The sequence below is a fragment of the Oreochromis niloticus genome, linkage group LG12, assembly GCF_001858045.2.
Source record: "Oreochromis niloticus isolate F11D_XX linkage group LG12, O_niloticus_UMD_NMBU, whole genome shotgun sequence".
NCBI lineage: Eukaryota > Metazoa > Chordata > Actinopteri > Cichliformes > Cichlidae > Oreochromis > Oreochromis niloticus.
Window position 1 is genome coordinate 26,741,742 of NC_031977.2, and position 24,575 is coordinate 26,766,316.

At 41.0% G+C, this 24,575-nt stretch overlaps 1 protein-coding gene across 7 annotated transcripts in view; it reads right to left on the reverse strand.

Annotated features, from left to right (window-relative positions):
• The window catches only part of slc20a2 (solute carrier family 20 member 2), a 43,852-nt gene that overhangs the window by 13,277 nt on the left and 6,000 nt on the right, over positions 1–24,575 (reverse strand). For 4 of the 7 annotated variants that reach the window (XM_019365769.2, XM_005473576.4, XM_003451015.5 and 1 more), the window contains exons 2-7: positions 6,777–7,367; positions 3,128–3,268; positions 2,499–2,584; positions 1,692–1,788; positions 1,400–1,519; positions 18–251 (exon numbers count right to left, since the gene is read on the reverse strand). In XM_019365769.2, coding sequence (XP_019221314.1) covers positions 18–251; positions 1,400–1,519; positions 1,692–1,788; positions 2,499–2,584; positions 3,128–3,268; positions 6,777–7,065 — 967 coding nt within the window. In that variant the 5' untranslated portion in view covers positions 7,066–7,367. Of the gene's footprint in view, positions 1–17; positions 252–1,399; positions 1,520–1,691; positions 1,789–2,498; positions 2,585–3,127; positions 3,269–6,776; positions 7,368–12,997; positions 13,177–13,238; positions 13,382–14,293; positions 14,526–24,575 lie in introns of those variants that run through there. The other 3 variants (XM_019365771.2, XM_019365773.2, XM_025912003.1) reach the window with 3 other exon arrangements.

The following is a 24,575-nucleotide window of genomic DNA, read 5'->3' on the forward strand; positions in this document are numbered from 1 at the left end:
TAAATTTCCAGTTGTACCATACACCCTGCCGTTTGGCAGGATAGTGCCTCCATTCGCCAGGTTGGTGAGCTCACTGCTGGATTCGCGGGTGCCCCGGTCACTGCTGCCGCCTGTGAGCGGCATCACAGCCTCATCTGTGCCCTTCGCCCCTGGTAACTCTTTGAAGACGGGGCTCTCCTCCTCCTCTTCAGGGATCTTGTCCAGGCTCTCATCAGAAATCCTCGACAGAGCCTGCTCTTTCTTTAAACGACCTGGAGGAGATCAAGCAGCAGTTGAAAGAGCACCGAGTTAGGAAGTTTTTGCAGGTTGCTTTAAACCCATCATGAAAGGAATGCCACAACTGTATTGTGGCAGCCTTTTATTATTAAAGGATTTCAAGAAAACCAATCTGGATGGCGGCCAGTTAGGCAAGCAAAACAGTAGTTAGACAAAAAAAAGGGAAAAAAAAAAAGATTAGAATTTATTTGTAACTTTTCACGGTTAAAAACAAAAAGCTGTTATTATTTCTGCTTTCAGGTTCAGAAGACAAAACTTCTGAAAAGAAACAGATGATCTAAATGAATCCCAGTGCCTACCCGATTCTTTGAATACCCTAGTACAGAAAAAAAAAACCCAACCGGAGTTATAACTTGTTTTATTTAAATGGATGTAGTAATATCCAGATAAATAATTTTACCTGTAATCCTCACAGGCATTAGTGGGTTCATGACACGGTCACACAAACCATGGGTCAATGGAAAAAAACATTTATTTTTTTGGCCTAAACATAGATATTATTTTTCATGGCCTATAAATACCACTCTGCTTCTTATTAACTTTTATTTATATTTCTTTATAGTGCAAAGCATTTCTGGCATCGATCAGATTTTTGGATTAAGTGTTTGAGCTCTTACACAAAGAACCTTTTATTTATCCAGCACAAAGTTAAAATAAACAGAGCTGTGCCTTGTCTTTATCCACCACTGTCTACTTTTTCCAATGTTTTAATTTTCTGTGTCATGAGTTTTACAGCACTGCCTGCTTTGCTGTGGGCTGGTTTTCCCATTAGGGAAACAATTCCCAGCTCTGATCCTGAAAGCTTTCTACACTGCAGGCCATGATCTTAGCCTCTTTCATCTGACCAAGTAACTATACGCCCAAAAATCTAAGTGGAGCACTGAAGAGTTCACAGGGATTTTTTTGGTGGCTTTAGTGCCTCTGGCAGAGGCCAACAAGAAAACACATGCCCTGGGTTCCGTTGTTTGGTGTCAGAGCGTTTTCACATGGTGTGAGAGAGACAGACTGGACACATACACACACATTTGTATGGATATCCTTGTGAGGACATTCGTTTACATAAAACCAAATGCCTAAACACAACACTTACCCTAACCCTAAACCAAATTTAACAGATACTTACTTGCAATCTTTCTCCTCATCCAGGGACAGACCAATATCCAGACCAGAGCTGCGCAGACCAGCGAGCCAGCTAAAGTGATGAGAAAGATGGCCCACACCGGTAGCGTCTCCAACCCGAGCACTGCAGTTAATGAACACACATTAAAAAAAAAATAAAAATCCATGTACTGACATCACACATTCAAGAGGAATTTTGAGCAAACTAACAAGCGCTTCCATCCCTGAGGTGATAATTTGATCATACACTGGTGTCAGGTTAAATAATCAGAGAGATACTGGGAATAAGCACTTACATGGAGCTCCAGTATACATGATGGAGAATGTGTTGATACCAATGGTGGAGGCGTAGAAGAGGGGCAATGCTCGCAATCCGTTTGGAACAGAGTCATCCTGTGAAGTAAAAATGGAAATGCAACAATAATGATAATAAATAATAAAACAAAACATGTACAACACAATAAAATATGAGCTAAAATGAGAACATGATCATATGCAGTCAGCGATAGGTCATCATCTTCTGCTAGTTTAGCTCAGGTCAATTTAAAGGTGTGGAGTAATACAATTATTCCTTCTTGCACAACCATGGCTTGCTTTTATCAGAAGGTTAATAATTAATATGACTAATCAGGCAGGTAAAATGACACTAAACTAGACAGTGGATTTTACAGAAGTAACAAATCTCAACCCTGCAAACACAAAACTGAAAGATCGAGTATTCTGATGCAAATAGCCTGCAGACGCAAAAATGAATTTGACCCATCTATGCAGTAACACCGGCCCAAACGGCAAATCGTCCCATGACTCACTCATATGTAATCCTGCAGTCGTGACCCTCGGATGATCTGCAACACTTCCTAGTCTGCCAGAGCTTTCCCATTACATAACAAATACGCGGGTGTTGCCATATCAAAAGGGTTTTTATCTGTGCTCAAGTTCTTTCAGACAAGTTGGGCGTACGCGTGTAAGTCTGTCTCCAGTTTCTTATATTAAAATTACCAGATTGGCAGCTAAGTGCAAGTGCGGAGAGTGCAACGGCTGCAAATGCAAAGGCAGTGTGACAAAACTGAACACAGCATTAGGTGAAAGTGATGTGTGCCTACCTTGTTGAGGATGAAGTGTCTGATGAGCATAAAGAGAAGTCCAGACATGAGTCCAGAGAGCAAGGGGGAGATGAACCAAGACGCCACTGAACAAGAATGAAAAATGTTAATGAGGAAACGACAGGAGAGCCTTGCCTACTCTCTCTCCAACTAGAAATTCTGCGTTTTAATAGTTTTTTGTTTGTGTTTTTAGCTAACGGTTCTCTTCCTACAATGAATTCTAAGTCATTTCATTTATGTGTTATGCATTAAGTATGAGAATAAATCCCAATAACCAGTTTTCTGGTGATGTGAGAGTTTATTATTCTTTAAAGTATGCATTATTATTGGATGCTGAGCTCGAGGATGCTGTATGATGTATGACAGAGGCTCTTAACAAGGAAGAAATAGGTTTATGTGCCTAAACTAAACTCAATAAAGCACTGGGCATAAAATGAGTCATGTACTTGGAAACACAATCTGAAGATTGTTGTTTACTAAAAACCTAAAAACCTTTCTAAAATCAAACTCCACTGGGCAGATCTCAGAGTGGTTTCTATTCCATCAGGTTTCACTGGAAAATGGGGCAGTTATTATAGGCACGCATGCAGACACACAGACACTACTCTGATACAATCTTCTGCCATTACCAATCTTGACAAGCTGCATCCACTGTACTCCCTTTGTGCCGATGGCTACCATAGAGAAGCCGATGGTGGCGCCAACGATGCAGTGAGTCCCAGAGATGGGGAGCTTGAGGAAGGAGGCGATTAGCTGCCAGACGGCTGACCCTGTGACCAAAACAGAGACAAAAATCTAACGTTTAGCTTAGTTTATTTATTTGTCCGCCTCCGTACACAAAAACAATCTCTTGGGAAAATTAGCAGTTAATTCCCATCTGCAGTTTGTGTGACATCATGTAACATCTTAAATGAGGGCCTGAGAGTGCCATTTGAAATTCCAAATGACTGCCTTAAGTTTGCAGTGTTTATAGAAGCTGGGACAAAAGTATAATCTGAAAACTACACTAGGCTTTGTTTATCCTCCTTTAACAAAGACTGCTATTCACAAATTGCTCAATGATGTATAGTAATTTCAGTGTTTTTGACATGGAAGATTATATATATTTAAAAAGAGGAATATTTTAAGATCCAGTCGTGAGAAAAAGTTTCGCAATAATCACTCAAATGTGTCTTCTAAATTACTACATTCATTAGAGACAAATATTATAACTAAACCAATAACACAGAAAAAGTTCAGCTCCGAGAGCAGTTACTCATGGCCCAAGCTGGAAAATCTAAAAGAACATCTGAGCCTAAGACTTTAAAAAGCTCATTAAAATCAGGAAAAACTGGAAGTGTGGGTTTATAGAGGTACCTCTCTCTATAAATAAAGTCATAAAATGTGTGTAGTGAAAAAGCACCTTTTCAAATCACTGAGGAAACAGTGAATTTGAAAATTACAAGAGAACTTTAGGGGCAGCAGATCATGACCTGCAGCTCTGGAGATTTTGGGTGATGTAAGGAGACAATGACCCAAAGCACGCAGAGTGAAACAACAACAACAGAGCTGCTGAAAAAGAAAATTTGTTGCGGAGGCTAAGTCAGAGTCTTAACCTTAATCTAATTGAGATGCTGCGGCATGACCTGAAGGGGGCTGAGGACAGGAATTAAGAGGGGCCGAAACAGTTTTACAGCAGAGGTATTATATGAGGGATGACACAACCTGCCTCCAAAGAGCCAATCAACAGCTGAACCAGGAAACTGCACTGACTCATGCACACAGCTGAGGTTCACAGCAGTTTCAGCCGAGTGGTGCTAGGGAATGTGTATGTGTAGAAAAATGTGTACCATTTCTCTTGGCTTACATTTCCATAAATTGAGTTAGCATGGCATCTGTTCAGTGCTCTGATAAGTAGAGCTAGAAACACTCATCGAGTTAGCTGTTAAGTAGTGTTTTGGGGGTACAAAGTACACTTATAAGAGGCAGCCTTTTAAAAGCTTATTTTGGCTGGAGATTTTATACATGTGGTTGTTTTTATTATCCTAGAGAAGCAGATAATAGGACAAATCATTGTCAGCCCTAAATTAGACTTTAAACTCCAGCAAAACACCAAAACCTCCAGCACACAAGAAGCACTGGAGGAAGTTTTAACAATAGGTTAAAACTTCTTTAATTATGCATGAACAATATGCCAGTTAAAACATTTCTCCAACAGTGACCTGTGGCAGCCAGCCACACCTGAATTTTCATCTCCCCTGTGCATAATGCTGCCCTTTTTAAATCAACATTTGCCAGCAGTCTGTCATCAAAATGGCATTGTCCTAATGGGAGACCCATTGTTTTCTGCTTTTACTGAAATGGTGGTGTGCGAGTCTCCAGTTGATACTCAACAATTCCTCTTTATGTTTCACTTCAAGAGTTTTGTTTTCCTGCGGCTCTTAGGAAATACTTACAACGCTGCAAGGTTAGCTAACATTAGCAAAGCCCCAATAAAGTTTTATCCGAAAATACATTTAAAAAAGTGCCTTTCATGTACAGTAAGAAAGTGAGTGAGGTGCACTGCTTAATAACAGTAATTATGATACATACATGAGGACTGGTGCATGTCACCAGTACCAGCTGAGCCCAGGATAATATATATAACTTGTTCTTATTGTTAAATTCAAATTCATTTCTAAGCTTTTTATAAAGGTCTATGTCTGCATGAAGCTATACAGAGCTTTTAAAGATCAAAAGTGGATTTCAGGAGGATTAGTAGGGCCTAATTTGTGACCTGGTAAATACTGAACAATACATATCAAAGTAGTTTATATGAGGTAATAAATAAGACATTGTTGAAGTTTTTTTAAAAAAAAGAGATGTCATTTAGGCTGTTGGAAAGTAATTTTTAAATTTTTCTCCTATTTTACAACTTTACAGGTAATGGGGACAAAAAGACTGAATCATTTCTTCTTTAATATATACCATATATTACTGTAATGTGCAAAGGTTTTAGGCATGTGAGAAAGATTTCTAATGTAAAGAGTTTTTATTTATTATTTTACTAGGAAAAAGCATGTGTTGTTGTAATCCTAGACGGACAAGATGATGTTGACATCAGGAAAACTGCTGTAGGAATACTTGATCGTGTGGCTGAAAATAGATGTTTGGCTCTGCGTGACCCTTCGCTGACATTACTGCCTGGTGGATAAGGATCTAAACTTGTAGTGCCTAAAACACTGGAGTGATGGGGGAGGGGGGGGCACCTTTGGTAACACATTTTTCATCTATGGAGTGGAAGTCGCAGGAGTTTCTCTGGGCTGCAACTATCATCACAACTAATATTAGCAAATGAATCAATTTTTAAAGATTTCTTTTCTTGTTGAAAATTTTCAGAAAAAAAAAAAAATTTGCCGAGGCAACAAAGTCAAATGTGTCTCTTCCATCGTGGCTCATCCAAAAGCCTTTTAACAGTATTAGAAGACAGAAAAGAAAAACACATTTAAGCATCTTTAATAAAAAGCATTTCAAGACTGTTTTCAGAGCTACTGACAACTATTATTCTTATTTCCAGTCTCATGGTTGTTTCCTGTTTGTTAACAGTTGTTTCGCAGCTATAACATCAAAAAGTCAAACATTTTCTCCACTTATCTTGTTTGTTACAAGTTTTGATGAAGTCTGATGTGATTTGTAAAGGATAAAATAAAATAATGAATCCTAAATTTCATCAATATTCAAGTTTTTTGCGCATTCAAGTTACTTCACATCGGGGCGATCGTGGCTCAAGAGTTGGGAGTTCGTCTTGTAATCGGAAGGTTGCCGGTTCGAGCCCTGGCTCGGACAGTCTCAGTCGTTGTGTCCTCGGGCAAGACACTTCACCCGTTGCCTACTGGTGGTGGTCAGAGGGCCCGGTGGCGCCAGTGTCCGGCAGCCTCGCCTCTGTCAGTGCGCCCCAGGGCGGCTGTGGCTACAATGTAACTTGCCATCACCGGTGTGTGAATGTGTGGATGACTGAATGTAGTGTAAAGCGCTTTGGGGTCCTTAGGGACTAGAAAAGCGCTATACAAATACAGGCCATTTACCATTTACTTCATTCAGAGATGCGACAGGTTGCAAATATTACAACAAAAACAATCACTGGATCTATTTAGTATTAGTGCTGTTGTGGCTTTTAAATCAAATTGACTCTGGTGCTTATTCCAACATGACCTAAAACTGTCCATCAGATAAACATAAGGATTTGCATGTCTAAAATGAGGCTTAAGACATTAGCAGCAACTGCATCACTCAGTGGATGTAAGAGCAAATTCAACTTACCAACCATGGCGCTGACCTCGCCTGCCATGAGCACGGGCACCGTGTCATTGTAGAGGCTGACATCTATGATGCCCTTCCGAATCGTCTCTCCCACTTTGGCCCCGAGCAACATTGAACCCAGCGTCTCGAAGATGGATGCCAGGATGCAGGCCTGCTTCAGAGTGACCACGCCGGATCCCACTGCTGTGCCAAATGAATTGGCCACATCATTAGCTCCGACTGAAAATGCCAGGACGAAGGCAATGATGAAGCCAATAACCACCATCCACAGATACGACTCCAGATCCATCTTGATATGATTTCAGGTGAGAAAAATATGCAAAGAAACAAAAATCCTGCTTAAAATATCTACAGAAAAAAGAAGAAGAAGAAGAAGAAAAAAAAAAGATGAAGTGCTCTGTGCGTTTTTAGCGGAGGACTTGGTAAGCCCACACCTTCTCTTCGTCCCCTGGTTATAAAGAGTCTGAGGGGAGAAGCACAGCCGCTAACTAAGCGTTTGGAGCTCAGTCCAAAGATTGGAGGTTAGTGATGGTGGGAGCAGAGAGCATTCCATAGCTTAGTGTGAGACAGTCGGTCTGCACGTTCTTTCACCTGCCGGAGAAAAGAGAGAGAGGAGAGACAGAAACAGATTAGTGTCATAAGCTATGAATTCTCTTTTTCAACAGCAGCCATCTGACAACACCTCCCTGTGACTTCCTCAGAAAACCAAAAACAAAGAAGTCTGGGTGGGACTAGGAGAGAGGGGAGGGGAGAAGAATACGGGGGGGGGGGCACACATAAATGAAAGATTCGGGATAGATGATGATGAAGCAGAACTGGAACAATGATAGCACTCCAGTGAGGACATCTCAGATATCTACAATAGGAAATCACAGTCTGCACTTCAAAGGAATCAAATCAGATCGTGCAGAGGGTTTGCTGTCAGCACTGACACTATAAAAAGATCACCGTTTCCAGAATGAGACATGAGCAATGCTCCGAACATTAGAAAGGCTAGTATCATTTTATCCCCGCGCACCGGGGCAGCTGACAACCTTTGCCACACATTCAGACAATCTCAGATAGGAGTTTTTAATTTACTTTATTTTAATGTTTAACCACACAAAAAAAGAAAAATCACACCATCTGTTATTATTCTAATCCGACACAGTGATGCCAACAGTGATAACAGACAGAATTTTTAAGTATTCTATAAAACGTGAACCCATTAAAGCAGAAATGTTAGTCATAAAGTTGCTTCAGTGGCAGCCCCGTAGATGTTTTCATGCCAGATTTACATTATAGTTGGCTTCCAATCTGTGCTCCTTTAGCCTCAGCGTCACTATAATTGTGTTCGCCGGGCGACACTGAAAGGTACACAAGTTTTGTAACCAGCTTTGGAGTACAAGTTCAAACAGAACCAAATGCTCTGGTGCAGTGCAAAAAAGAAAAACGTGGTGCATTTAAGTTAAGACTGCAATGCAGTAACAGCATCTGCGCTGATGTTCTACTGCTGCTCGAGGTGGGAGTAGTTCACAACATTGCACCTTTGCAGGTCAGATGTGAATAACTATAAAATAAAACTATTAAGCCCCTATTTCCTAATTTCTCTCTAAAATAATTTTTAAAAGTATCAATCTGGGGGTGGGGGGTGTTTTCACAGTTAACCTAAAACAGTCTGGAACAGTTTCATTTTTTCTCTCTTCTGGTTTTCTGTAGCTGTAACAGTTTTAATTATGAGCTGTATTTCAATAATTGGATTTGTTGCACTACTAAAGTCATTTCAAAAGAATTTTTGTTTGTGGGTAATCAGGTGCTGATGATGTTTACCTGTTAAAAAGCCGATCGCATCCACTTAAAGCTGGCCTCACCACTGTTCCCAAGGCTTACACACAACACAACAACAACAGCGACATGCTTTAAAATCAGATGATGAGGCCACCTACTATGAAGCCTCCAGCAGTCTTTAAGAGGCCTCTATGCCGCAAATGACTTTGCTTGGGGTTTTTAAGTTTGTATCTTCATGGGGACCAATCACAGCCTACTTCCTTCTATGGTTAAACCTGTTTTTTCGGGGGGTTTTTTTTTTTCTTTAATGGGGAAGCATTAAATGTAAACAGCTCTCGGCATAAACCGACTGCATTCTCCTCGCGTGGGGGGCAAGCGGCTCCTTTCTAAATAGCCTGTGGCCAGTTATGGCTCCTTCCTCCCGACCGAGAGCTCCATCTGGAACAGTCGAGGTCACGCACTCTTAGCCTTTATCCTTTGCAGAACCACAACAAACACATAAAAACATGATCATTTGTCTTTTGATCAAGACCTCCTGGAATAGGGATCCATTAGTGACACTAAAAATGATTACGTTGCTGCTGATTTGACAAATAAGTGGACACATTTCTTGGTTTTCTCACAGTAAAATCACAGAAGTGAAGGTGAGGAGAGCTCAGAGGCTGCCAAATCTCAAACAGAATGAGTAAACAATGATTTGATGATGTACTGACCCCCGAGGTGAAATTCTCTCCAGTGAGAGAAGCACATCTGAGCACAAGTTCAGTGCCTCTTGGCCAAATTTTTATGTATTATTGTAGGGTCTACCTTACAATATAAAGCGCCTTGAAGTGACTGTTGCTGTGATTTGGCACTGTATAAATAAAACTGAATTGAATTGAATTAAAAAGTCAAAGAAACCAAACTCGTGAACTTGTGTCCATCGCCATAACGAACAAAAATTAATAATGAACGATAAAAAAGACAATATAATGCGGGGCACGATTTTATCTCTGATTACTTAATTGCTTCCCGTCTCATATCTGCTGCTTGTAATTATGTCAATTCACAATAAAAGGCAGTTTAATAAAGGCCGCACCAATATGAAAAGCTACCCTAAACTGATTTGTAACCGAATCTTTATTGATTAAGTTAAAGAATCCATGTGTGGCAGCTTGTTTCACGCCATTGAGTAGCGCTCTCTAAAAAAATTTTCTGCAGTCAATGTATTGACTCTGGCAAAGTCTGAAGGACTAACAAGAGACTGTGTAAATGTTTATTCCGGGGAGCACCACTGCCACAAGAGGACCACATCACACACCACAGTCAAACACGAGCGTCCAGCAACACACAGAACCAGGCAACGCTCAGAAGAGATGTGCGGCCAAACACATCTGCAGCAAAAGCAGACTGAAGGTCCTTTGCCTTAGGGTGACATGGAAGAAAGATAAGAGAGTGATTTGAGCGTGGGTGTGATTTCTAGGTCAGCTGGTCATTATTTTATTGAGGAGGTTCTAAAAAAAGAAACTCAACATGACCGACCCTTAGACTCAAGTTTACATATGGCCACTCCTAGTTGTGTATATAAAATCTAAAAACAACGGCACTTTGTGATGTCCGTGACAACGCCTGTTAAAAATGATCAAAGTACAGCGCATTTCCAGAACAAACACCTCCCTGCTGCTCGCCACGTCTGATTTCTCACCTGTGACATTTGATAGCAGCGAAATCTGCACCGAACTTTGAGAACGTGAGACGCGGGGCAGGAACGATCACGCTTTCTCACAGATGACCCCACGTCCTTGAACACAACTCAATAATCCTGCCACGACCTGGAGTATGCACTGATTTGTACCCAGCCGTTAAGCAAAGAGATTCAGTTTCATATTCATGTGTGTGATTCAAGCTAAATGGACTGTCTGGCTACATGACCTTCAGAATGAATCTTTACAGTCTTTGCCTGAAAGCAAAATACAAACAGCTGCACGGTGTGTCATACAACCTGCTATCTTTCCATTTTATTGCCATTTACCAAGAGCGGCCCTTCTGTAATTCACTTGTAACAATCAATGAATAATTCATGTAAAATATGCGCTCAGTATTAGCAGAATAAAATAGAAGCAAGGACGGAGCTGAACCAGGATGCAAATTGATGCATAGCAAATGTAATTGCAATTGCTTTTTGCTACCTGGATAAGAATGAACTCCGTGATGTTTCTATTTTGCAGGTCGTTGGGATGCAGGGAAGTAACCAGGTGATGAAACAGTAGCATGCAAAATTTAATTTGAAAATTGGCAGCAGAGAGAGGAAATCACATAACTGTTCAAACAACTTAGAAGAAATGTTTGAGATAAGGTGCACACAGGAAGGAGTCTGACCCGCTTTGTTAAGGAAACTAATGCACAGGTGCCATTTTGATAAAAGCACTGAGTCAGTTTAAAACAAACAAACTTGGAAGTCCAGCTCATATTTAAATGATGTGATTTTATCTGCCGAAATGTAGCATCCCATTTCCAACACAGCTCAGGTGAATCATTTACAACCTTTAAAAACTGTGCCGCTGCCGCTCTCCAAGGTGCTGATCCTGAGACCACCAGGGATGACTGAGGTGACTTTGATAGACTTTTTAAGAGCAAGAGCAACAGCAATATTCAGGTCACGGTTAATGTGCCTGAGAAATGCTGGAATTATATGGGAAAATTCTGGATACAGCAGCCCTGAATAGTTTCAGATGAGTATGAAGAGTTGATTAACAGACACCATTTCCACAAAGGATGTTGTATCATATGTATAATACCTTCATTTTGTTTGTTTTGTCTGTTGAAATTTTATAGTTTTTTGCATCAAAATGTTTCCAGTTGGTACATGGCCATACTTAAGCCTAGTTTATGGTCACCCACAAACTGTAGCTTCACCCTTTAATTTCACAGAGACAGACAACCACTCACACTCACATTTAAACCTAAGGGCAATTTAGAATTACCAATGAACCTAACTCCACTAAGAACCCACGCAAACACAGAGAAAAACTCCCCACACAAAGACCCTGCCCTGATGGTGGAAACAAACTGAACAGTTAGCTACAGTGCTAACCACTGCAACACTTTCATATGCTTGAAAAATATCTAACTGAAATAAGAAAGACATTGGTACATTTGGAGACATTGCACACCACATCTCATTCTAAACACCACCAGTTCTGCATTTCAATCGTCTGTTTAACCTTTATTTCCAAAATCTGTTTGTAAATTTTGGGTCTTCCTTGTTTGTCCGCTAACAGTTTGAGGTTTAATCTTTGGGAACAATTACGCAGTCGCTCAAAGAGCAAACCAGAGCCTTGCACAGCAACGGTGTGCCAAGAGTACCTAAGAGAGCAACCCTAAATAAAAACACTAGAAAGTGACTCCGTAAAGCAACCTGCTCTTGAGGATTATTTCTGGCAGACTCATTTTCTTCCTGTGGATGTGGGTTGCCAAACAGTATCCATAATTAGAGCACTGAGACACACAGACACACACGCATGCATACAGAAATGACACAACATGGGCAAACAAGGCTAAAGTGTCTGTGTCATGTTGTCTGTGCAGAAAAAATTAAGCAAAGTAGAAACATTTAAACCTGAAAATGTTTTTTTCTGGAATGTTTTTTTTAAACCAGTCCAGCAATTACAGAGCAGCGTCATCATTCTTGGGGAGGCTAGATGCCAATTCACTCTCGCTTAGCTGCACTTCTTGGCCTCTATCAATTCTTGACACCTAATCTTACATTTGCAGGTGTACAGTGGGTTTTTATTCCATAGCTGCCATCTGTAGCCGAAACTGTACTCCTTCACATTTCTGATACATTCTTATAAACATATGGATGATAGCTGTTTAATAAAATATTGATTTTTAGACTTTTCATTGACCCCAAAAAATGCAGAGACTGCCAGCTAACCTGTAACACTACTAGAGCGTTTCACCTGTTACAGCATCGGCCCCTAGGCACACGTGTTGTGTGCCATGGACTGTAACACGAAGCCTCTGTGCAAACTACTTCCAGTGATTAGTTTAACTGTTTGTTATCACTGCTGAACAGTGATCATTAATCCGCCTGAGATGCCAATGCACCACAGCTGGTGCAAAACACTGTGTCACGAGCTACAGTCTGCATTGACACGCGGCTCCTCTATCCTCACACTGATTCAGCCCCCTCCCCTTCCTCTCATCCTGTCTAGGCACATGCTGAAAGAAACAGAACTAGAACATACATGCAGTGTCAAGATGATGACTCACAGCAGCATCCTACTAGCCGGCTAATTGTTATACCTGAAGCATACGCAACTGCAGTGCCTCCAAGGACACCGGATGCTCGCATCTACCAGATGGCTCAGTAAGTTAAGAGAAGGAGAGAGATTATGTTTAATACTACAAAACTACGAGAAACAGGAAGCCAAGTACGGAAAGATCAAATCCTTTAAAACAGTGCCACTCACCTTCATGACTCTTCACATCAAGAGGAGATGGGACAGTGGTGGAAATGAATAAACGTCAAAGACAAAATGTATTTTTTGAGGGGAGATAGAGAGGGACGGAGGGAAATGGCAGTATGGAAAAGAAAATAGACTGGGAAATAGAGTGGCGAGTGATTGATCAGAAATAAAATTACGCAGAGAGATGGGAAGAAAACTGATGATGAACGAGGAGAGGGGAAGAGAAGGAGCAGAAGAGGCTTACTGAGGAATCGGCAGGTTGTGGTGGTGTTGCAGGAGAGAGGACGGCGCGAGCTAACCACCAAGAGCGAGGGAGATAAAGAGAGAGAGAGAGAGAGCGAGAGAGCGAGCAGCACAGCCAGCTGAGTCTAGACTGCCTCTTAAAGGAATTTATCTGCATTCACAGCACACATCAACCAATGACAAATGTCGTAGAAGAAGAGGTGTACCACTGACTGGTTATCTGAGTGCAGAGAGGATGGACAGACAGGGGGGAGGCGGCCAATGTCTGTGGAGGAGGACAGCCAGCAATGGGGGGGGGAGAAGAAGAGGAGGTGAACCTGCGTGGATGTGCTTTACAGCCAGGGAAAAGCATTCAGACAGATGAAGGGCATTCAGAGCACTTCCCTCTCCTTCATCACTCTGATCACAAGGCAAGTAGCAGACCGATTCATATAATAACAATAATAATAATATTATGCATACATACTAGAAAACGATGCACAGATGAACGCACACTGTCATCTCTAGCTGTTCTTATTGCAGAATAATCAGTATAATGAAGTGAACTAAGACAGGAATACTTTTCTTTGTAATACAGAGGCCCATCACACAAGAGCACACAGCATTTCAGCACCATTATTTGGCTGGAGCCCACCCATCACTTTCTCTGCCTTTCTCTCTCTGCCACAATTGTTCCTTTCAAAGACACGCCGAACAGTGCGTCTTTATGTCACTTGACTTCTGCGGGCAGAGATAGGGGCTCTCGTCGACACAATGAAGAGCCCAGGCCAGAGCTGATGTAGGCGACAAAATGCAGAGCCACAGAGTTCGCATCTCTTCAGCAGTTCCTCAACACGTCACTGATAATTCTACAAGAACAACAGCAAGAACAATCCTATACTTGAGATGACTTTACTGGGAAACAAACTCTAACTGGCTACGACCAGCAAGGTTTTTGTTCTAAACTTATTGGAGATTTGGCTCAACAATAAACTACCTTAAGTTTCTCTTTTAACCTTCGCAAAACCTTTTGTGTGGAGTGGTTTGTTTGTTTTTTTTAAAAAAATCATTACTCACATACGCCATTGAAGCCAAGAAGAAGTCAGATGCCTCCACAGCACACTTTGGGTCCCGTTCCCTTCCTCCTCACATACTGTCCAAGGGCTAAAAACACGGTGACCTCATCTATCCAGTTCTGTTCAAAGGTCTGATGTTGTATTTGTTTGAGCCTTCTCTTCTATCGCCTCTCAGCTCATTCTCTCCCTTTCTGTCCCCCAAACTGGCCCTGCCCGCTAAAAGCCAATCTGCGTCAGCTGCACCTGCTGCCTCTGACTCTGTACTTCGCAGCAGGGAGGCGCTGTCTCTTAGAACCCAAACACGCACACGTACACACACATGCTACAGTCCTATGATCAGTCAGCGTCGATGGGCAGGAGGGGGGTCGCTTAAGAATGACAACAACAGCGCATGTCGCTCTCAGCACCATCTTCAAAAGGTTCACCAGACACACACACACACACACACACACACACACACACTTTCATAAATCCTCTCACTCAGTCTATTTATTTTCTCCCCTGCATTGCAGCACTAAGTCGGGTTGTTAAGAAGTGAATAACTCTTCAGATTGCTTCTGATGGAAACACACAGGCAATCTGTCAAAAATTAACGCGAGCATACAGCTAAATAAACAGTCTCCAGTAGAAATTTTTGCTAGATTTACCTTTGAGATCCTGCCATCTCTGCACCATGACTAAAGTCTCAAGATAGACTGCTTTGAAATAAAATCCCCTCTTAACTTTCTTTCCAAATATAAAAATATGTTCATTTTCTCTTTATTTCAATATTACATAAGACCTGACAGCATGGAGTTCCTATCGTCGTTTCAAATGTAAGTTAAAGATGCATTAATGCAGCTGCGTTGGGCAAAACTGGGTTACAGTAAAGTATTTTGTTGAAAGGGGGACTGCTTTTATCGGGCATTCAACACACTGCAAAGATGACTCATGAATGGATTTTGTGACATTAACACAGCCTTGCCACAAACAACAAAAAGTCAATAGTAATAAATCCCTCAGAGTTAACCTTTAACCTCAATTGAATGTGGATATCCACTGCAAAATGTACCACAAAAAGATTACTCCAACGATTTAGCACATAGAGCCATTTAAAAAAAAAAAAAGGCTTATCAGCATTTAAAAGTGCCAAAATTCTTACAGCAGAACCAAAGATTCCCCACACGTTTCTTCAATGTCAAACTTTGGTATTTAGGTTTCCCGCAATGCAACCAGGAACATTTTCTGAACATTGGGCGTGTTATCCTCTAGCTAATGGCAGTAGTCTCAACCCACAAACATCAAGCAGAGATGAGGTGCATGCTAAAGAGGTCTGACAGACCATTTTTTTTAAAAATATGTACGGGGTGACTGGATCACAAGCGGACAGCAGAGAGACATCGTCATTTAAACCTGTCCCACTTGTGTTTGGATCTCATTAATGTCAAAGGGTCCAGTGCGCCATTATTACATGCATCTGTCACCAGTGAAGAAACAGATTTTTTTTAGCAAGTGCTAGCACAATGTTTCAAGGACTAATATGCATGTATGAGGTGTTTCAGCTGTTGAGAATGACAGAGCAAAGTCATTCACGGGTTGCAAAAAGGGTAGACGACAAGATGAAGGACCACCGAGTCCTTCCTCGTGACATCTTTTCTTCTCATGTCCATGCTGATGATGCATTTGTAGTTTATACCCCAGGTAGTCATATGCGACAACTTCAGCAGGTGTTTTGAGATCATGCGCTGAAATGAGTCAGGGTGGTCATTTACACTTATTTAGCACTTTCCACTGTAATCTGATATCCCGAGGTGTATTTTAAAACCAGGTGTAAATAGGAACATACAGTACTGTGCAAAGGTCTTTAGTCACCCTTCATTCCTCTATATTTTGCCAGGAAAATTGGAAACAGGTGCAGTGATTTATTGAAACATCTCCAAACATACGTAGAAATACAGAGCTTCTACAATTCTATCAACCTTGAAAGTTAATATTAAGTATGACTAACATTATCCCTCAACACTGTCTGAACTCTCCAAGGCAGGCTTTCTTAAACTAGTCTTCATTAATAGTTCTCCAGTCTTCTTGAAGGACTTTAAAAGATCCCACAGTGCTTCAATAATGTAGAGGTTCAAGCTCTGGTGAGGCCAGTCCATGGCTAAAAGTGCACCACTGTGTGTTTTTCTATCCAGGTATGCTTTACTGCATTGGAAGGGTGTTTGGGATCATTGTCATGCTGGTAAATAAAGCTGCTGTCAATCAGATGCTATTGACAAGATCTCCAACAACACTGTTTTAAATACAGCCACATTGAAAATCAGTGGTGACAGGTCTTTCCAGTCTTGTTCTTGTATAATTTAGGATACCTCAGCCTTTTCTCTCCCTTCTTTAGGAAGGCCTTCTTGACAGCGACCCTTCCACCAAGACCATTTTCTGATGAGGCTTCAGTGAACAGCAATTGGAACAACTGAAGGGTCAGATACATCTCCCAGGTCCTGTGTGAAGTCTTTGCTGGATTTATTCCTATTCCTTAAGGAGATGACTTTCAGATATTGTTCATCTACAATGGATATTTTTTTTGTCAGACATTTCAGTTTTTGTTCTCCACTCCACTGTCCGGTTTCCTCAATTTTTTTAACGACACACTGCACATCATGGGCATATCTTTTGCATTTTTCATAGATTCGTCTAAAGAAATTGGAACAAATTCTGTGTTTTTGTGACTGACTCATAGTAACAGAGTACTTAAAGATACAATTTGGGTTCTTTGCTAAGTTGTCTGCTATGTATGGACACAAAAAAAGCCTGGACAACTATTGCTCAGTGTGGTAGTACTGAGACTCTCAGACCAATTACCCCAAAAGTATCGAATACATTTCCTGCACTATCAGAGGAGAAAGAAAGAAAATTTTCATCACAGTCTCTAATAAGGCCTCTGTTACGGTTGGATTTGGATCTGTGTTATGAAAGCTTTTGCCGCTTAATTATCTCTTGCTAACCCCCAGACAGCAATTATCTTCGATACAGTTTTAAAATGACATTCTTATGCACCTAACAAATATCCAAGCCTTTATCAATGCTACACCGAGCACTGGTGCAAGAGCAAACAATTGAGCCCCCCCTGTGGCTTTCAATGTTGTGTAAGGCTTAGATTTAAATACTCTTAAGGTCAGCTCTCTCTGGTTTCAGTGGAGACTATGCATGGGTTTGACACCCTTACTGAGAAATGGCAAACCAAGTAAAGCGACTCATCCCTATTTAAGAGTCTGTATGACTGTTTTAAATAACAGACAGACACACTGCACAGAACCTAACGCTGCTTGCCCTTGCTGAGGTTTCTAAGGCATCCAAATAAGGAAATTACCTTAGATCAATGAAATCAGTGTATTTAAACGAAATCTGACTGAATGCATAAAAAACCAGAAAACTTCATAATAACTTCAATAATTATACTTCTATACTTGTTGAAGTTCATAAATTTGGGACTTTTAAGCCAAGGACACACACAATAACCCATGTACCCAATGCACAAAAACCACCAAGGCTAAAACAGCAGCTCACAAAGGATGGAGTGCTCAGAATAATGCTTTTAGGCAAGCAGAAACTATTAGTCACCTCTGAGAATAACCCATGCACACAAGCGGGATCTTAGTAGACCAATCAAACAGTGCCACAAAGAAGAAAAAAGAAGAGCCTACTAACAATAAGAGGGCCAGTTATTCAGGCAAGCCCTCATATCATGTGACCGACACAATTAGGCTTGGTACCTACCAACTATTTTGGGCTTTTTTGAGGTTGCAGTCGGGCTTTTTTCGCTTTCTGCCATCTGTGTCCATGTTCCTCAGTGTAGGAGTCATCTTACCCCTGACCCTTTCCCCGTTTTCCCCTCCTTGCTCACTCCCTCCCGTACTTAGTTTTGGCCGAACAGCTCCAGTTTTTTTCCACGAATCAGCATAGGTACCCAAAAGCAAAAAACCAAATCCCCTTCCACCCTGTCCTTCCTTCCTTCTTCACTCCTGTGCTGACCCCCTGCCACCCTCTCCTCTTTTTAGATGTGGAAGCAGAACAATTTTGATCTGGCTCTGTACTCACATAGCACTGCCAAGACCTCCAGCCTACCTACCTTTTTCCTGACCGCTGAGACTGGTAATCTACTGCTGGCATGTTCTGTGGTATTAAACTGTGTTACTGGGACAAAGTGGGTGCCGGTATTAGTGAGTGCTGGAAATGTAGGGCAAAAATGGCGAAAGAGTCCAGTGAAAAATGAGATGTACCAACATGATTAAATTATGTTTTGGTCCATGTTTGCACCAGTGGGAATAAAGCATGTTGTCGCCTCAGTATTTTGTCTACACTAAAGCTGCCAAGTGACCCATGATGGTCTCAAATGGTCTCCAAAGTGGAGATCTAAAACCTCTGGGATTGTTATGTAATGCAAAAAGACAAATATGAGGTCTTTTAAGCAAATGCTGACATAGGATTTCGTGGTCCTGAGTGGTCCTGAGTGCCACAGGATCCAGAACAATATTCACTATAAAGCTCTTTGCTTGGGAGGGGAGAATTATTTTTTTTCCCCCCAATTTTGTTTACCGTTTATGTTTGAATTTCTCTGGCTTTTTCTGTACCCTAATAAAAAGTATAAGAACACGTGTAGAACACAAGCACAACAAAATGATTCACCTAACATGCTCATATTTGTGATGTTTTTGGTAGTGCTAGCTGTTTGGGAAAGTTCTATGTGGTGCTAGTGTCCCGCCAGTGGAACAGTGTGTGGTGGAAAGGTTAAAGGAGGACACTATTGGATACATAAACAGTACGTGTACGTGCGGATACTTTAAGCTGTGGGTACTGTTTTTTTTAGCAAAAGGATTATGAAAGCGCTTTGTTTTGTTTCACATTAAATCTATAGTATTTGTAGTATAACACACTTCAGTGACCTTGGATGGCTGCAGCCACCACATGTGAGGTTAAAGGTAAGTATAAAACAAAGCCAGAGAGAGACAGAAGAAAAAGAGAATGAGAGAGAATGGCTCCTCCTAAGCTGCATCTAGTGGCCGTGCCCTCTTGCTCTTAATCCTGGCTTCCAGCACATGACACAGCTAACACTATTACAGAGTGCTTTGATTAGGCCTGCTGCTGCACGCACGTAGTGACAGACGTAGCGGTGGCGGGGGTACGTGGGGTCCTGTACTTTGGCACCACTGTACAGGAATGCCAGACCTCTGCATAGATGCATGTACAGCCACACAGTGTAATTAACTACATGTTGACCCAAGCGTACACAGCTTACACACAATCGAAGAAAAGGCACGAGGCCGGACAGATTAGGTCTGCAAGTCAGTGAATCTGTGGATTACCCCATCACTCTCAGTTTTCAGAATAACAGCAATGCTTAACAATGTGCTGTTAGCATTAGCCATGGCTAATGTCTTTGTCCTAAGAATGAGTTGCAGTAATGGTACTTAGATTGTTTACAACAGGGAGGGGATTTTCACATGACGACTTCAGCAGCAGGCTTTAATCGCATCAAGGGGTTTAAAAAAACTGTATTTTTATAAACTAAGAGGAAAAAAGCTAACTGAGGACGTAACTTTTAAGTTTGCAGACAGGAAAACAAATGCTAAATTAGAAATAAAGGTCAGTCCATCATCAGTCATGAATTTGCAGTCAGATTTATTAAAATCAGATTTCTTTAAATAATGTTTGAATCTTTCGTTTTCTTTTTTTAATACATAAATTAAGTGTATCCTCACTAAAACCATGGCAATATATTAGCGACTGCACTGAATCTCAATCGTCTTAGTTAAGGGGAGCTGAGGACACAGCGGATCCAGACTGAGACGTTTCTGAACTACAAATACTCTGTTTATCTCCTGGAATGATTGATGACAGCAGAGACGGAACAGTCCACAGGCAGGCCGCTGCCAGTGAACAAATGCGTGCATAAACAAAATCACAATCACGAATCCAGGACTGTCAACAGAGTACTGCATGGCAGGAGATGTTGGTCTACGTTGCTACGACTGTGAAAGAACAAATGGCTTAATCTGAAAATTACACAGTAAACACAGTGTGACCAGTGTTATCACGTATTCAAGCTGCACCACACATTCATGGCACATGGCGTCCACACACAGACACAGTGCACTTTTCAACTTTAAGGAGGTGTGTTCAATTTTGCATTTGTGTGGCAAGTTAAGGTCACACCCGGGTGCTCAATATAAGCGAAAGAATTTCAGCCCTAGCGTACCGACTAAATGAAAAACCTGTAATCAAAACTGACAACAATTCTCCATACAAATGTGCAAATTATTAGTCTGTCCTGAAATGCACAGCCTTGTCAGAATATTTCACACAATATTTTGATACAGCTGCCGTGCACACTCCAGGGAGCGATATTTTTGGGGGCAGCATCCTTGGAGGCTGTGTGTGACATGCGCTACTTTCTCTGTGTGTGAATGCTGTCACAGCATGCCTGGTGCTGAAGGAAAGCCATTGTGACAAGTGGTCTGCTGGTGTTCCGGTGATGGAGGGTAAGATGGGGAGGAGGGCCGCTCTGCCTGGGTCACCTCTAATCTTGTTGGTATAACTCATTTCTTCGAGACGTTTCCATCCATGGCTTCAGATCAGAACATCATCTTGCCCAACCAGTAGGGGGTGCAATGAAGCTAAAATCCCCCCTACTCTCAGTTTTTCTTAAGTGGGAGAATTTTAAATAAATTTAAATAGTTTATCAACTACTAGCTTCAATGACAACTTACCATGCTTCTAAATCAGGGATTTCAGTTAAACATAAGTCCTCTTGACTGTACACTTGATTGAACAAATATAATTATGTTATAAAATTGTCCAAGTAAGAATGCCAAAGTGCTGATAAGTCCCATTTCTGCACATTAACTGTTTAAGCAAACATCTCCCAAAAGCCAGCAGGACTCAAAGGAGCTGATGCTTTGATGTGTTTGCAAGTTAAACTCTGACATTCACACATTTGTATCAGCGGTCTATTCCTAAAAGAGCCCAGTTACCTACTAGCTTTTAGAAAAAAAAAATCCCCAACCCTGTCTTTTATGAAAATCAAATATTCTTAAGCTCAAAATTTACTTTAAGACTCCTGAACTTAAGCTCAATAAGACACAAATCTATTGCGCAAGTTCAAATTTTATTGGAGCTAAAGATGTGAAAACTCTGTTTTAAAGGTTTTACAGATTTTGCATGGCCCTAGACACCTAGTAAACATTTTATATTATCATATACAGTATTCTGAAAGCTGCAGTGTTTATGTGTAAAGAGTATGTAGACAGGTTTGTTGACTACAGTTCAGACTGGAGCTGGGTAAGCCTCTAAGTATTAGTAGGCTGCTGGCCATAGGGGTTACTTGCTGTATACCCAGGGCAGGGCTGGAATGTGATAAACATTATGAAGATGTCATCACCTGTTCAGTACAGAGAACCCTCCGAGTTGTTCAATGACATTTAATCCTAACCTCCTGTAGTTTATTGGACTGATATTAGCCTTGAAAATCAGGTTTACTTCACAATAGGAGTGTATTATGTGCCCACAACCACTTTCCAGGCTCTGTTCCAAAATTATCTCTTGTTTCTGTCACACATCTAAAGGAGACCCAATTATACAACTAATCATTATTAAAAATAACAGACTTGTATTAGACCAACAATCATATCCTCCACTCCGTTTGAATACTCTGATTAATTAGTCCGTAAAGTGTACAAAATGCCACCTAACATTGTAATAGTCTCAGCTTGTGAGAGCTTAATGGTATGATTCAGTGAAATTATATGTGATCACAACAGTACTCCCTCGGTACTATTTTAGACTTAAAAATGATGCATATGGCAGTAAATTGGTGCTTACTGTGGAACAAATCACTGAGTAAAATGACCGGATAAAAATATGATTAAAATTTGGGATTTGTTGATAAGTTTAGTCAATACTAGAGTTGCAACATGCAGCTTGAGATCCCAGTTAACTGATTACACAAATTTGAAATGCTAGGGTCAATATTTATTTCTCATCGTTTTCTATACTGTAACAAGAACACCTGTGCATGAGCAAACACAGGTAATTTTGCATTTACCATCATGTGAATGAAATGCAAAACATAAATGGGAATCACAAGATGACAGCAAACCTTAATGGTACAATGTGCAAAATATCATTAATAGATGTCAGTTGACTGTAGATCGGAATCAATTGAGTTCTATTTTTTAAACACCTTCCAATTCAAGTGCATAATCCTAGATACAATGGCAGAATTAGAACAACTCTGGCCACCATTCATCTCAGTGTGACCGTCAGTCTGCTGTTTATCTCAGCTGTAAATATGCTAGGTGTACAGGTCTATTTACGCTGGAGGAGGCTGCAAAACCTTATGAAAGGAGCCCAATACGAGTCAATGACGTTTACTTCTGTCCGATGACAATGATACCGAGGTGAACTGTTGAGGTTATCCTGAACTTTTGTGTCCATAAGTGCTGCCTTTTTTGCCCCTTTAAGCTACTGTTAGCTGCTGTTAGCTGCTGTTAGCTGCTGTTAGCTGGCATTAGTGAAACTTTCCTTGAAGTTGATCGCTTGATTTCATCTTCACTGGGAATCTAATCAAACTGTTTATCAGAGGGAAAGTGTGATTGTTAGCACACTTGACCCTAACATTAGCTGGCATGATGTTAGTTTATAACCAGCTGTTTGTGTTTAGCCGGCTCATTGTCAGCTATCCAGAGACAGGTTGGTCACATTTATCTGCTAACAATAAGTAATTACGAAAATATCGGGACTAAATAAACATGTTTATGCATGTTTTCATGTATTAGACCCCTGACTTCAGTTCAGGTAATGAGGCTTGAGGTGAGAAAGAAGAGAAAGAAGTGGACATGAGGGAAAAGAGAGAGCAGTGGAGAAGGAGGAGAATGACAAAATGAGAAAGACAAATCTTTTGTACAAATCTTATGGTCATATATAGTTTGAAAGATTGATTTGTGAGCTTTAAATTTATAGTAACTCGTAAGGTGCTGTTCAAGTGGCCAGTCTCTAGCCACGTACATAAAGCACGATTTGGCGCCTTACCATGGCTCCTGTATTCAAGATAGCAACATGGTGGCTTCTGAACTGATGTCTGCTCCTGTGTATTGTTAATGGATTAGTTCTAAGCTTATGAGAATCCACCTATTAAATGTAAATATTGAATCTAATATTGCTGTCTGTGAAAGACCGCAATGTTAGCACAGAAAGCAATAAATGATGAAGCATCTATTAAGATATCACATTCAATACAACAACCCATCCAAGTGGCACTGAAGTTGAGAAATGACACTGAACAACAAACAGACTTAACAAACTTTTCAGAATCTAAGTAAGCAGCAGAAGTGATCAATCACCTGATATCTTTACATCTTCCCAACAGGAACGTTGGATGTGTGTCAACCAACCATTCATGTGTTTATTTCCAGTGCGCCCAGTGACATGTGCAAACACTGTCTGACAAATTACAACTTTGTGGCAACAGTCTGAACCTGTTCCAACCACATACCTTTTGACTTAAGTCTTCTACTGAAGCCATTCAATTGGCCATCAAGTCATGTCCTACCTAGCTTATCCCCATCCCACAAAGTGGCCTCTGGATAGATACCACTGGACTATGACGACTGCCCCCACCTTCTAACCTCACGGCTTCCTGAGGTGTCACGTATCCACCACTTGCTCTTGCACTTGCTAGAGGCGGCAGGGAGGAGGAATGATTTGGCTAGAAATAGCCGTGTCACATGAGCGTATGCAGAAACCAGTCTGCCAGCTGCTCAACCTTACATGGAGCCCTGCCTCATCCGTACAGTCAAATACAAATAAGTGGTAACATTATAAACACAACAGCAATAACCAGGACATGTACAGGTTTCTCATTCATATCTGAGACCTCTTACACATTTTGCCACACAATAGAGTAAAATGGAGAAAACTGCGATAAACTGCCACAAGAGGTGACCCGTTTAAATCAAATACAATATAAATTATTTAAAATAAAATTGTGCAACCAACGCAAATCTGCCAATTCTCAATAATTTCACCCAGTTTGTCACAGACACATTACCCCAGAATACCAAAAATAGCTTTCCCCAAGCGCTGTGCCAACAAACATTTTCCAAAATTTCAAACTTGCCTCCGGGCTTAGTGGCGAAATGATTTCGCATTAATGTCAAGCAAGCCCCACTGTGCTGCTGAGAAACATACATCAGTGAAAAGAAGAGAAAAATGCATACTTTCCATAAATAGAACCGCAAGGCCTCACAGTTTAG